Source organism: Carassius auratus, chromosome 15, assembly GCF_003368295.1.
Source record: "Carassius auratus strain Wakin chromosome 15, ASM336829v1, whole genome shotgun sequence".
Classification (NCBI taxonomy): domain Eukaryota; kingdom Metazoa; phylum Chordata; class Actinopteri; order Cypriniformes; family Cyprinidae; genus Carassius; species Carassius auratus.
In genome coordinates, this window is record NC_039257.1 from 14,573,874 (window position 1) to 14,590,101 (window position 16,228).

General features: G+C 36.1%; 1 protein-coding gene across 4 annotated transcripts in view; it reads left to right on the forward strand.

The window, feature by feature from the left end:
- LOC113115212 (hepatocyte nuclear factor 1-beta-A-like) overlaps positions 1–16,228 on the forward strand; it is a 28,748-nt gene that overhangs the window by 1,864 nt on the left and 10,656 nt on the right. The window contains exons 2-3 of one of the 4 annotated variants that reach the window (XM_026282630.1): positions 5,925–6,025; positions 14,092–14,414. In XM_026282630.1, the coding sequence (XP_026138415.1) occupies positions 6,020–6,025; positions 14,092–14,414 (329 nt within the window). In that variant the 5' untranslated portion in view covers positions 5,925–6,019. Of the gene's footprint in view, positions 1–5,924; positions 6,026–13,907; positions 14,415–15,413; positions 15,563–16,228 lie in introns of those variants that run through there. The other 3 variants (XM_026282629.1, XM_026282628.1, XM_026282631.1) reach the window with 3 other exon arrangements.

Below are 16,228 nucleotides of genomic sequence, written 5' to 3' on the forward strand. Positions count from 1 at the left end.
TCCTTCAGAAATCAGAAATGTATTTAGAATTTTTTTTTCTATATGTAAAACAGAAAGTTCAAAAGAACAGCTTTTATTTATTTATGTATTCATTTATTTTATTAAAAGACACATTCATGAACTCCTTAAGATACTCTTTTCATTTTGGATCATTTATCCCTGTTCTTCAAATTTTGTCCTTGCACTAGGGACATTTAGACGATTAGCTTCTTAACGTCATGCCCAATCTACCTTTGTGCCCCCAAGAGCAGTTTGTTCTAATAGCTTTACTCTAAATCGAGTGGCAGCTATGGGGCCTAACAGAGCAATGCAGGAAATGTCTGAGGCAGTCAGGCTGAACACTTACACACCGGACCTGTAAACAGAGCAGAGATCCTCTTATACCCATAATGCATCATAGCAGTCTTGGTGAGTATAACGGACATCATTCTACAGACCCAATCCTTTGAAGAAATGAGGTCTTTTGAGATCTTTTTGACCAACAGTGTCAGTGAGACTGAAACAGGGTAAAGGTGTTGCACAAAGTCTTTTATGAGGCCACAACACTCTTGACGGAAAGTTGTTGTCCTCTTGAGCTTTATTCCACGCTCAACCAGGAAGGAATAGTTACTTCCTCAATCTCCTAGACTATCCTTATAGCATCACTTAATGCCTTCACCCATACATTTTCATCAGTCTTGAAGATCCTCTTCTGCTGTTTTACCATTAGTTTCCCATAGTGCTTTTCTCTCAATTCCCAGTCTTTCATCATTCTCCTTCCCTCTTTCTCCACCGCCGGCCGGCTCTTTATGGTTCTACGTCTTGTAATCCTGCCCATTTATTGCTTTCTCAGTGAGCTGCTGTCAAGGATAAGGCAATTAGCTTATCACCGAGACATGATTTATAGAATCTACAAGTGACACAGTCCTTGCGGTGCCGCACTGATCCTCCTTGATTTTGGCAAAACATCTTTCTCTAGACTGCTTTCCGGCAAGACATATTATAGTCCCGGGGTCAGTGGTTCAGAGAGAGAAGGAGCTCGTTTTAGCAAATACGTCACATAGCTACTGTGCATCAGTGCCTGACTTTTAATGTCATTCAGAAAGCCCTGGGAGGTATGAAAGCCCCCGATGAAAATATCCCTCTCCCTGAGTTTGTGTGTGCCAGGAGGAATAGAGGGAGAGGTCAGATTGGTGCTAAGCTTGATCCCTCTCACCTTATCTCAGGTAATATCCCTTCTCTCGAGGCATGTGATGTTGAGCAATGGGGTTGTAAAGCGGCGCAACGCTTTATGAGTGTTCCTGAGAAACTTGGGCTTCGTTCCACGCTCATTGAGCGTTTGGCCGCAGGGCCTCCTTCTTTTTTTGTCCCCAGACTTTGTGAAGTCGTTCGCTCATGTTTGCACTGCATCGATGTGGAGACGGATGAATTGGTTAAGGTTTAATCCAAAAAGAACATTGTAGTGAATCTGAGGAATGAGATATATAAGATTTGGCTTGAAATATAATGAAGAAATTTTTTTTTTGACAGAATCGAACAGTTCCATTTCTATTGAATGATTAAAGTTGATTAAAAGTTCCTTAAAGTTCAGTTTTTTATTTGTATTTTTAAAAAGCCACAATATATATATAGTGCATTGCACACCTGAATTATAAAATAACATAACATCATTTTTTTATAATGTATAATGTGAGGGATCTTGATTTATTTTTTCTAGTATTTTTGAGAAATAATATTGTTACTTAATATATAAAAATATAGAAAATATTTTTTAGAAGTGATATACATTTAATCCATTAATTGGCTTTTAAACTACTCTATATAACAATATAAATACAAAAATGTGTTGTTGTTGCTTTTTTACTGTTTTAAACTGCACATTGTCATGTAAACGACCATTCAGCAACCAGAAAGACTCACAGTTATATGTATTTGATTCACTAAAATGAGTGGTTCATAGTAGTTATTAGTTTATATAATTGTTTTAACTACACTGTCTGCAATGTATGGTTTTGATTCACTAAAATGAACCGACTCATGAGAATCATTTGTCTAAAATCAGGCTGATCTTGTACTTGTTGCACTAGCCTATAACATTTTTTTAAACTTTATGATTCATTCGAAGATTGGACTCGTAATAGTCATTCATTTGTAAATGTGACTGTGCCTGTCACATTTTGTATGTAATTCACTAAAAGATCCGTCTCCGAATAATTCATTCAGGAATCTGATTGCACTCGTTGCTTTTGTTTATGATTCACTGAATGATCTGGTTCGCAAGAGTCATTCATTTGGGAATCTGACAGCTGATTTGTCTTTATATTTAAGAGGCACTGAAAGATTGGCCTCCTAATAGTCTTTCATTCAGGAAAAAAAAACTGCATGTGACGTACATTGTACAATTATTTGCCAATTGGACTGCGCTTATTGCACTTTGTCTATAAGATTCACTAAAGATCTGACTCAGAAGAGTCATTCATTTGGCATGCTGTTTGTTTATGGTTTACTGAAAGATTGGGCTCATTAGAGTAATTTGTTCATGAATCATCTGTAATCACATCACTGAACTCATATTAACTGTTGTAGATCATCTCAGCAGGGGGTTTGGGAAGCAGTGCAGTATCAGTCTGGGAGGCGAACAAGTCAATGGCTCTCAATTTCATTCCCTCGTTAAACGCAGAAATCATCCAAGCATTTCCACAACTTCATTCCTGAATGAAGTGAACTATATGATGGCATGCAGTCGGGGCACCCAGGAGGGCGGTTTTTGAGCCCCCCATGGGCTGTCGACAGTGTGAGTGAGTGAGGGGCAGGAGGTTGAGTATATGCGCTGGTACTGTGTTGAAATGCAGATGGGCCGAGACCCAGAGCCAGGGGTCGAGAGGGGGGCCGAGGTGGAAAGGTCAATCCGATGCGCCTCTCCATGCTTGGAGAGGGACCGTTTTTCCATGAGGATGGCTCCAGTGGTCGGGGTTAATGTGCCGGCTGAGGAGCGGAGATGTACAGATGAATTCATTAGCTGAAGAGCAGAGGACCGTGGAGACGGAGAGGCAGAGTCCACTCTTAAAAGGGGAGGCCGGTTTGGGCCGCCAGCACCATAGTGACAACATCAAACACAACGAGACTGTCCAAATATTCTCACTTTGATAAGATCCGATCGATCCTTTCTCACTTTAGGTGCTGTCGCGCAAACACCCATCTGTTTTAGGCACTTTTGGGGTTTTTACGTGACAGCACATTAAGCGTAAAGTGGTAAATGAATCCATGTGTGATGATGGCGAGGGGAGCGAAGGTGTTTCGAGATGTCAGGACAGACGCCACGGTTGATTGAGTGTGAAGTTTTTCTCTTTACTCATGAAATAATGGATAACTTTTGGGTTTAACATTAGGTGGCATTTTGCCAGGTATTTGCACTAGATTGAGATCTCAGGGGGGCATCGAAATCTTGACTCCGGTAATGCAACCTGGTTGTGTGGTCTGATATTAGATGTGTGTGTGTTTGGACAAATAATATAAATAGGTGATTCCCTAGTCCCTCCAAATACATAGACAAAATTTAGAAATGTTGCTCGACTCTCCAGATTCCTCTAAAGATTCAGGAAAGATTAATCTCAAATATGGTATCTCAATGTCAGCTTGTGCTTTTTGCTGAATTCTCCAAGAATTTCTTCTTTCCGTATAAATTTTACACACTCTAAACACAAATGGTGCTAAACACCACTAAAAGTCATTCATTGGCTCGTTATCATATGCAACCAATTTAAGTGCTACTGTATATAGCGCCTATCATTAAAAGAACAGCGCACTCCAAAAAAATAAATACAGATGTTTTCATCATTTCCTCACCGTCAAACCTGTTTAAGTGTCTATTTTTTATGTTGAACACAAAAGACAATATTTTGAAGAACCAAACAGTTGTTGGTCCCATATCAGGAGAAAAAATACTATGGAAGTCAATGGGGACCATCAGCCGTTTCCAGCATTCTTCAAAATATCTTCTTTTATGTTCAACATAAAAAAGAAAGGGTGAGGAGATGATGACAAAATGTAGATTTTTGGGTGAGCTGTTGATTTAAAGGCAGCTTTGTCAAATGGTGCTATATGAAGTGTAAGTGGAACCCATTCCCCTCCTCAGATTTTAGATATGTTACTCCACTCTCAAATGTTTGCTATGAATGAGAAATAACTACAAAGTCAGTAAGTCCAGTGTGGGGGCCCTGGGATATTTCCTTGGGGGCAATAGGTTTTGAGAACCATGTTATCTTCAGGAATTGTAAATGTATTTTAATGTCATTTTTAATCCTTTCTCCAACTAAGCTAAGAGACTAAGAGAGAGTTGTAGATCCTGTAAAGAACTATAGGGGGGCTTAATGGATTCTTACAGTGGTGCTATATAGCTCCTTAACCAACTCAAAGAACCGCTGGAGAACCACTTTTTTGTGTGTTTAGGTTTATAGTTTTACTGTACAACAATTGTACTTTTACTATGAACAATTAGTAATAAGTATTTTTTGTGCCCTCAAATTGAGTCTCATTTGTGTACATTTTTAAGTTTTGAGGATAAACATCTGGGATTAAAGTTGATACATACGTTGAAGGTACTTTTTTATATTTTTTGATGCCATAAACATTGCATATATGGTGATCCACTTGATGGCAACATTTGCCTTTCTGTTTTTAATATTAGTATTAGTATTATAAGTAAATTCATAAGTATACAAACATTTATATTCTAAAAAAAATCTTTAGAATTGTTAAATATTTTAATATATTTGAATTTATTACTTTATTTGTATTAATAATAATTATTTTATTTTTTTCATTTTTTATTTATTTAAATATATTTCACTTAGGTTAATTTTAAATTGTTTCTATTATTACATTATTTTCCTCTGAACTTTTAGTGAAAATCCTGTTCAAAAAAGTGTATTAACCAGCACTTTCACCTTCCTCATTAGTTTTATACCATCTACTGTGTTTCAGATCAGCCTGAATACTGCTCTGTGGGTTACAGCTGTGTGAAGCACATAAAACAATAGCTCCATTTAGATCTGTCTTACAACATTGATCAGTGTCTGAGCTAGAGGGAAATGTGCTGATTCCTCGCCTTATCTGTTATTCATTAACACCTGGCAAAAAATAAAAAAACATTACATATAGAGGAAATAGATAACCTGCTTCTGCTGCCGTCAGAACAGGATGACAATTTGCTGACAGGAAAAAAAAATCTTGACACTTGCGTGGTTTTGGCTTACCTGTGCAGTTAATAGGTGCAATAAGAACCGACCCACGAGACCCTGTTTAGGATCAGGTTTATATCATAATGACAGAGAAAAACTATGTGTGCATAAATTAAATAACTGTCGGAAAACCAAAGCAAAGTCAGCACCGTAGATGCCAAATATTCAGTGTAGAATAATAGGAATTATAGAAATCATATCGTCAAACGTGTTTAAGTTAGTGAAGGACTAAGGTGGTGTAAACAAGCTGGGTGTCCTTGAGGTGAGAAGACATAAAAGTTGCATGCTGCCTGCATACTAAATATTGCCGTCTTTTACATTGTCATAAAATCAGGCTATGCCATTATTGCCTATAAAGGACTGGAGACAATTGTACAATTGATGGTTCAGTGCCCTTTGTTGGAGGAGGCTGTAAAAGCATCTTTCTGAACTTTTCACTAAGGGTTATATTTACATGCGAAGCCTGTCAGGCTTCAGACTTCGACTTCTCACATCCAGGTGGTGTGTTTGATTGGATTTAAATTAAATAAATGGACATAAATAAATGGATTAAACCGTTTTAATCAATATCTGAACTTTTCCGATTCTTGGGGCCTTTCTGTATAGATCACATGAAGTAATACATCAGATCATTTTTAATTAGCATCCCTCAAATGAGCCTAATTGAAATTCCCTGAAACGTATTTCTGTGAAACCTCTTTGCAGGTTTTTGGTAAGAGCGTTCCACTCCTCATGGCCGTCCTGCGTGCCGCTGCATTAATGAAGCAGCTCCAAACCTCGCCTTAATCGCAGAGGAACCCATGCAGGTAATTACCTTTGAATGTTTAATTGTGTGTGTGTGTGTGTGTGTGTGTGTGTGGTGGGAGGTTTGGGATCAAAATCACAAGGACCTGCTATGTCTCTGGAAAGATCTGGAGTACAGTCGTAGGACAAATTATGCTTGAATGTGGCAAGATTTTGTCTTCATTATGATATCACCCTGAGATTTGTGACTTTATGTCCCGTCCTACCACTAAAATATCAAAATTAATTTGAAATCTATTCTGATCCTAGAAGAGGTATATTTAAGAAAATGTATGTATGAGCTGCATTTTAATGCATTTTTATATGAAGTAATAAATGCCAGGGTTGTTATTGCTAAATAAAATATGTTTGTAAAAAAAAAAAGAAAAAAAAGGATGCTTCGAAGTTAGAATTAAAAGTAAAAAAAACATTCTTTCTAATAAAAAAATTCACATTCAGTTGCTTGTTGATTCTATGTGAATTTCCCAGCAATTCCTGTGTAAAAACTGTTTATATGCCATTTTTTTATTATATTAAAAGGACCATTTGAAATAAATCTGAAATAAAATAAAATATAAATATTAGAAGAAAAAAAGCATTTGAAATGAATTCTACACAGAATTATTATTATTTATTTTTTTTAAGTTGTAAATAAAGATTATTGGAGTATGATAGATAAATATACAAACAAATAAATAAATAAATACTGTTTCAGTCTTAAAAAAAATCACATTTATTTGAATGTGTTACTTGTTGATTCTTGGAAATTATTTGTGAAAGAGAGTGAAAATTGTATCTACACCATTTTTTTTCTTCAGTAGCTGAAACAACATCTTTAAGCTGCAGTGCAAAAATTACTTAAACTAAATACAAATTAATTAAAAGCTCCAAAACAAATAAAAGTGACAACACTGCATAACGAAATGAAAGATATATGAAAACATAAAACTAATATGTGAATTCAAAATAATAATACATATAAATAATATTAAAAATACAGTCTAAAAAATGTCATTGTATGTCCAAAAAAAAAAAAAAAAAACCCAGCTATTAAAATGACACTGAGATACAGTCTTAAAAATATAATTGCCCCCCCCCCCCTTTAGATTATTTGCTTATTATCTGTTGCTAATTGGTTGTTTCTCTCTCTGTCCTCTGGGTGGCACTAGTGAGTGAAACTTTAACAGACTGATCCACACAACAAGCCAGTGTGTAAAAAACACTGAAACTCCACCAGACTACCGAAACGAAACTTTTAAAACTGCCCCTAAACATGCAAATCACCACTAAACGCAGCACACCGGGAACACTAATGACTACCTAACACACACACACACACACACACACACACACATGCAGTGTTGTGGCCTATGGCAGGTACAGAGGTCTTGGCCTTCTTACGGCTGGAATGTTTAGGAGTGGCAGGGTGTTGGCAGACTAAACATATCTCCTTTTCGCTCAGTTTGAGTTTCATTTATGACACACAAACCTGATTTATAGTACCATCCCCATTCCAACAACCAAAGAATGTTGTGGAAGCTGTAAGTGAATAAAGTCGCAATCTCCAACCAAAACCAAGAGAACACATTTGTCTCGTGTGACCTTTCACTATCACTGATGTGCACATCTAGGCTAGAGGACGAAATGGGATTTGGTTGGCGTCTTTTTTCCTTGCTTTCATGCCTCAGTGTGTCTGCATGTGTGTTTTTGGGTCATTTGTTTTCTTGGAGTCATTCAGTTTGAATATGTGCGAGCTATTAACCTTAGTGCCAGCTGTCTGATGAATTACCCAGCTTTAGTCAGGAGAACAGGACTCAACGTTCACACCTCTCTCCACCGCCGTTTCTCCGAAAGCATAAGAAAATCCAAAATTCTGTTTCTAAAAGAGGAAAAAGTATAAAGAGATTTGGAAAATTTGCCATCAGAAACACTCACACAGTGGCATTAACTAGCTTTCTGAAACACAAACTATAGAATTATAAATGCATAATAATTCCAATATTAAATTTTATTAGCTTTATGGAAACATCATGAAAAGGGTCCATTTGAACCAACGTGTTTTGAAAAATAGTGTTTAGTGTCAGGTTGATTAATAATTTTTCTAACTGTGATTATCAATTCCAAACATGATAATGTTACATAATCCGTCAAAGGTTTTATGTATTATAAGCACATTCTCTTGCAGGTTTTTTATTTTTGGTAACACTTAAGGATATACTACATTAGTTGACACTCATGAACTAACATTTCTAAAGCATTTATTAATCTTAAAACATATTAATTTCAACATTTATCCCATTTATTTATTATGGGTGCACTATCCCTTTAAGAATCCTATTTTTATAGCCAAACCTGACAGTTGCTCTCAGGAGTAGAGCATGTTTAATAGCACAAACTGGAGGGAATTACACGCTTGTTTTAGTAAAACCTTGTGAATGCTACTCTAAAGTTGATGTAATGATTCAGAATTGCAGTGGGCCAGGCAAAAAAAGGAAAGGGAGGTGTACGCATGGGGTCATGGAGCCCTGATGAGGAGCTAAAGAGGCCGTCCTGACCCTGAACTGAGACCGGGTTTCCCCATAGACGCCTCCCAACCCAACTTTTATTTATCTTCAAAGTAATTCTCCTTATTGTTTCAGCGATACGTGAGCTTTCATCTGTTCGAAAGGATTTGACTCCTAACACCTGTTGTAATTCCTGCGAGCCACAAGAAAGAATCAGACTCACACTCACGAATCTCTTTAGAGAATCAGTATTTGGAGCATATTAAGAATTTAAAGAAACTCTATAGGAGGAAAAGAAGGCAACAAGTGGTTTGCCTTGCCAATAAATCACCTAGCAAGCTCAAAGCCAGTGCGATTGGACAGGTCTTAACAAATAAAGGCACCACACACACTTCTAGTACTTTGTAAGAATAAACGCAACAAAAAGACATTCATGTCTTGGGCACCATTCAAGAAAAGTGTACACACTTACTGTCTAGAGTGTGTTGACTGAGTCAACAGTGTGTCAGTCAGTCGGTCAAGGCCCGCGATCGAGAGAGCCACGCTGAACAACAACACGACCAATCACAGGCTGTGTTTGTGCAGAGGGAGGAGATCCTGCAGTTTGAACTGCATTGGAATTACAACTCATTTTAGACTGACTTCACATCTATGTTAGAGTCTCATGCAGGAAAGTTTCAGATTTGAGATTTCACAAAAGTCAGATTCAGTATGAACTCTGCCATTGCTTCATAACCAAATAATCTGCTATATAGATTGACTTTATAGACGAAACACGGAAGTAAAGCAGTGCTGCCATTACTGCGTGCCTTCCTGCTAAGGAAGTAGCAGAAGTAGCGTGTCTGTCCCGTAGGCGGCTGTAGCAGATGTTAGCTGAACGAAAAGTTATTTTTATTTTTGTCCAGTGATGCCGGGAAGAGCGTGTTGTGTGGTTGGCTGTTTTAACAACAGCACAAAACTACCGGCCTGGAATAAAACCGTTTGTGAAATTCACGAACCTTTGTTGCACCTGCTCTGTCTAGTCTGTCGGTCTCCGTGTCCTCTTTGCTTCGCGATTTTTCTGTGCGTGAGAAAATGTATGTGTGGCGTGAGAGCGTGTGAAAAGCCTCAATTGCTCGTCTCACATTTTATTGCATTTGTATTAGTCGTTTGAAGAGTAAAAACAATCTCTTAATTGGGTCTTAATGCAATTACAACCGGCAAGTCGGTCGGTCTAAAAGGGGGGAAAAAATTAATTGGGTCGATCCTAAATTGACAGGGTCGGTCGGGTTATGGCCAACAAGAATATTTTTAAGGATGGCCTAATAGTTATTTGAAACTTGTGAAGCTTGTGAACATATTAGCAACACAGCTAGTAATGACAGCGTTCGGTTTTATTGTTGTCATCAATTAATACACTTCTTTACATTACATTACATATTTTTACATTATGTTGTCAATAAATTACCTTTATAAGTAAGTTTTGACCACTGTCTGACATCATCTACCCAATGTTCTCTTTCACCAGATATTTTCTTTAATGAGCAGGATCCGCTTTCATTGAAATGTCATTAGAGGGCACCGGCAAGCGTCACACCGTCACACTTCACAGGCACGCAGTAATGGCGGCAGGCAAGATGGCGGTGCCCATAGAGTTCACGGCGGATTTGTGTATAGCGTTTCATCATTGTGTTATTACAGCTGGTGTCTGATTTGTGTCTGTTTTTATTTCTGAATTGTTAGGAAATATGGAAAATACAATGTTTATCCTTAAATGAAACACAACCGAGGGCTGCCACGTCTCCTCTGGGACAGATCAAAGCTTCATTTGTTTTCAGTGGGAACTCTGATCCAATCAGATCTGGGCACTTAATCAGCTTCACTGAACGTTTCACACTAACATCTCCATCAACTCTTCCCAGGTATTAAATATCAGAATGTTTGCCATGCTCAGTAATATTTTGGTTGCACTTTATTTTACAGTACGTGTACTTCCATGTACTTATAGTGTACTTACAGTGTATTTATCTAAGAAAGTTCTGGTAATACAAGGTAACTACATGGGATAGGGTTAGGTTTAGGGGTAGGTTCAGGGTTAGTACCTAGTTATTACATAGTTATTGTAATTACTATAATAAGTACATAGTATGTACACGGGGAACAGGACTGTAAAATAAAGTGCTACCAATATTTTGGTGAAGTGTTTTACACTGAATTTACCATTTTAGATGTTTGGTCAAATATGCTTTTTACTCATTTTTGTTCTTCCAGTGCATATAAGCCATCTTTAAATTACATATTCTTCAAGAATATGAAGCTATACTGAAACATTCAGTGTGAGAATTATTTTTCTAGCAGCTCTTATTCTTCTTCTTCTTTTCATTTTTAATTAATTAATTTAGTTATAAAATTGACTGATTTTATTCAGCAAGTAGAAATACAACATAAAACAAAATATGAAAATAAAATAAAATAAATGTGGCTAAAGGTATTTCAAATGAATGCTGTTCTTTTAAACTTTCTATTCATCATTAGAATCCCGAAAATAAATCTTTTAGGTTTCCACAAAAAAATAAAAAAATTAATTGAACGGCACAACTGTTTTCAACATTGATAAAAATAAGAAATATTTCTTTAGCACCAAATCAGCATATTCAAATAATTTTGAAGGCTCAAGTGACATTGAAGACTTGAGTAATGATGCTGAAAATTCAGCTTTGCACAGGAATAAATTACATTTTAAAATAAATTCAAATAGATTTTTTTTAGTGATAATTTTTCACAATATTGTTGTTTTTACTTTATTTTCAATTAAATAAAAAAATCTGAATAACTAAATTTGAATATTAAAGTGTGCCTAAAGTAATATTTCTTTTTTATATATAATATATTTTCTTCAAAAAATTGTTTAATAATATTAAGTAATTTTTACAGTGTGAATCACATAAATAAAATTGTTTACATTTATTAATTCAGGTTAATTAAGTTACTTTTTGATGGCAAATTAATCTTTTTTAAATGCAGAATTAACCACAAAACCAGAATAAGACAACACTTTACTTGTTTGAAAAGAAAAACAAGCTCTTCAGTAGAGTGGAACGGTCGGAGGGTGCATGCTGGGGGTAAGGTCCGGGTTACTGTGTGGAACGAGACATGATCAGCGGCCGCTGAATCTCACACACACACCATACCTTCTCTGCCCTTCTCACCCAAAAAGTTTCCAAGCGTTCCGCTCTGTGCCCCAGACTGTGATGGAGGAAGGCTGAGGGTGGAGGAGGGTCACACATCCAAATGGCTGCCAAGCACAGTTTGGGTCAACCTGCAATGCTCATAGTTAACCTCAAACCCTTGCTTCATTCCATTCACACTGAATCCACCAAGAACTGACTTGAACTGGATTCAACTTGCTTTTTGAAATCACTTTTTGTTCTTTACATTTTCATTTTTGCTAAACAGTTTCTTCTTAAAGTGATTTACAGTCCTAAAAATAAATATTCCAAAACAATGCAGCGACACCATAAGAACCATTTCCAGTCCTATAAGAACCTTTCGGTGAACTGTTCTTTTTCTTAGTGTAGAACACATTTTAAAATTCTAAAGTTCCAAAATGAGATTCCGTGGATGTTAAAGGTTCTTCATGGAACCATTAATGCCAGTAAAGAAGCTTTATTTTTGAGAGTATACAATAAAACACAAATCACGGAAGTACCAACACACAGCCTATAACTACGAATACAAAAGAAAGTTATCGGCCAGCTATCGCTATTCCTCTACCACATCGTTTTCATTACCAAATATCAAATCTATATTCAAATACCAGCTTCTTCACAGGAATTGTAGGAGTAGCAATCAGTAGAGAAACTTTGATGTCCATCTGTGTTTCTCTACTACTCTTTCTCCAAACGTAATCATCGGATGTCTGTAAGATCACGTGTTCCTGGGATCATGAATGTCAGTTATGAGACTCAGGCAGCTGGCAGCAGTCAGGCTGTAAATTAATATTTGCATACACCGTTACTGCCCTTCCAACTGCTCCACAACACATATTCAAACTGTCCCCGCTGGTGCATGAATGACTAGCAATTTTGTGCTTTTCATCTGAATGTTTATTAATAGTGCAAAATGGTTAGAGATGCATCATATTTTTACTTAGTTCTTGCTAATGAAAAATCTTCTTAAATCAATTAAGAGAAAAGTGTCCAAAACACATTTAAATCCAGCTAACTGAGCAAGCTGCGTTGGTTTCAATGGGTGTACCATGTACTTCAGCTTAAAATGCTTTTGGGAAAGGCAGCTCAGATCAACAGACCAATTAAGACTAATTAGATTATTATTATTATTATTTTACAGCATGGCAAGCATTTTAGCATGTTGTGGTGTTAATATGTTCTAGATCGATCTTGATTGCTACACTGATTACGCTTCTTTTTCTTCTTTTTCTGTTTTTTTGTTTGTTTGGATGAACAGTTTTTGTTGTTTTAAATAATTTATTATTAGTTAATGCCTTAAGAAGGCACGAGACAATTACTTGTCCAGTCTTTATGTGGCTTAAAATGTTTTGGGAGGTGTAATGATTATTGATAAATACACAAAAATAAATAGCCTAAATAAAATCTAAACAAACAAAAAACCTGACAAAAATCACAATTTGCATCTATTGTTTGAAAGCGATCTGATTATTAAAAAAAGAAGCTTGTTTTATTTCTGTTCACTTCAGCAGGTAACTGATAGGATAAAATACATTTACAAAAGTTTGATCATATTTTCACTTTTAAATTAATTTAAAGAAATATGGCTAAACAATTCAATCACATTCTTCTAAGAAACGTTTTATTGTTTTTAGAAGTGAAAAGTTCTCATAGTGCTTTGCTCAGTGACATCAGGTTTATATTTACAATACTCTGAAAACTTTTAACTTTTGTCTTGATTTTTAGTGATATCCCTATGTTAAGACAAGTTTCCAGATCGATAAAAAAAAAGATATTGTTTGATGAGCTGAGACATAGCCTAATCAAGCAGTGTATTCATTTATTTAAGTTACATTTTGATAAATATGATTAAACATATATAAAACATAATTTGATTACTGAAACATCACTTGATGTTTGTCATCTGATCCCAGTGGCACCTATGACTTTTGGGATTTTCTACAGCTAAATTTAATAAATAGGTGAAAATTCTTATAGTTCTAAACTTGTTATTATTATTATTTTTATTATTATTATTATTATTATTATTATTATTATTATTACAGCCTGCATTAACCAAAGTCGACAGAGTCCAAAGTTCTTCAGAGTTGTGCTGATAGCAAGCAGTGTGTAAACAGTCAGTATGGCCCAGGACAACTCATTTGCATAAAGGCCCTGAGCAGCCTCCCACTCATTATCATATTTTATATCGCCTGCCCTCTGGAAGCATCATGGCAAGTTATAGCCTTCAGTCGGACAGGGAAGTGTCCTAACTTCTCAGAGCAGGTGTCTTCGGAGGAGCTCACTGGAGGCGTGAAGAGGGGACATTTCACACAGGCTACTGCATTTCCCTCTTTATACCTCCTTGCGTAGCAGATGTTGGCAAAAATGGTTTCTAAGTTGACCTCTCTGCAACAGGAGCTCCTGAGCGCCTTGTTGGACTCTGGGGTTACTAAAGATGTGCTTCTGCAAGCGCTGGAGGACCTGGACCCGAGCCCGAGCGCTTTTGGAGTTAAACTGGACAGTTTGCAGATGTCCCCCTCCGGCTCCAAACTCAGTGACACGGATACAAAGCCGGTGTTTCACACGCTGACCAATGGACACGGCAAAGGGAAGTTATCAGGGGATGAGGGCTCAGAGGACGGGGATGATTTCGATACCCCTCCGATCCTGAAAGAGCTGCAGTCCCAAAACACGGAGGAAGCCGCGGAGCAGAGGGCAGAAATCGAGCGGATGTTGGCGTAAGTGTCTGCTTCTGCTATTATCACTGGCTTTATATACAAATTAAAGAGATACATGTGAAAAAAGGAGTAGCTGAACCGACACTGTAGCTACTGTAATACAGTAAAGGGCTGACTGTTACTGTGGCGTTTATGCCGAATTACAAGCAGCTACTTTCGTCATTAGGATTAAATAGGCCTACAGAACGTTTATTAATATCATGAGCAAGTCCACATTCACTAAAAATGTGCTAATATGGCTAAATACTAATTCGAGCTATAGCCTACTGTAAAAAATACAAAATTAATTGCCTCAAAACTATTAATAGAGGCTAATTATACTGACCGAAAACTCATAGGGTACGTAATACAGAAATTACAGGTTACATTAATACATATAATGACAGGTTAAATAGATGGAATCAAATATGTAGCCTAGTTAGTCTATAATATAGCTACAGAAGAAAACATTTTAATATGACATTTGCATGAAAGTCAATGATGTTTTTTTCTGAAAAGTTAAATCTTCTCCTACCGGTGTTTACAAATTTAAAAGCACGCGCCAATGTTTCCTCTTTTCAGATTCTGGTTACTAATTATCTACGTGAGTTATTTCTTTAGCTTAGAGATATATCAAGAAGATCTATTTATTATTAACCACCTCTGCGCTCTCGAAAATAAAATAAAAACGCGCGCACTGTTTTCTGAGTTCAGGGTTTGATTTCTTAGAATAGGCTAATTGCATTTATTTTAGGCCACGTAAAATTAATTATTTTTTGTGATTAACTTTTGAACTATCATTATTACTATTATTTGTCAGTAGTCCAGTTCATTTAAAAACAAAAGTTTTAAAAATAACACACCGACTAAATTAAAATCTAATATTAGCTACTCTTTTTATGCTTAGGCTATCTTTACAGCAGTTTCAACGTCACAAAATAAAAATGAAAATCAAAACTAAAGCACGTGGAGTTGAGTTATTAATTTTATCCTATAAATCATCAACTGAAAGACACACAGTGAAGAACGATTAGCGTGAATGGAGATCTAGTTATTCATTGTCGAAAGTTATAAACCAAGTCCGCTCACAGATATATGTCTAGTCAGTCTCCAGATCAAACCGTCTGGACAGATTTCAGGAGCAGAAGTTCAGCCTCAGCTAAAAAATGGTAAGACCTAATTTCGTTTTAATGTAGCCTACCTCAATAGCCGCTTTTCGACATACTTTGCTCGCTTTTCTTCATTTTATTAGGTTACATACATTTTGAGTAAAAATTTTAGCTACTTAATAGCCTAATAAAAAGTATTTTATAATAAGCTAGTAGCCTATTCTTATTATAAAGGGTAGGCTAATAGATAGCTAAATATTTTTGTTGAATTAATAGCAATCTTAACCTTACACATCTTACGTTTCCGATAAATCTTTTTTTCTTTCTTTTATATAGCATAGCATATGTTTTATTATTAACTTCAAATTCCCTACATAAATGTAGTTGTATGTGGACGGCATTTTTTTATTCATTAAGTAGGCTATTATGATTAAAGTTCTTAGTATCCAGCACCTTTGTACTAATGAGTAACAAATATTATTTTGAAGCTAATATCATAATAGCCCACCGTAGGCTATTTAATTTTTTAATTTTAATTTTTATTAAGCTAGCTACATCTAGACTTGATAGCGTAAGACTTTTAAAAATCATATCAAATTCATTTAACCACCATTTTCGACAGATGCAGTGTATTTTCTCCTCTCCAAAAGCAACGTTTTAAACCATGCTGAACTACATTTTAGGATCGAGTATTTCGTTTTGAAATGACTTTTTAATGTTCTTGCT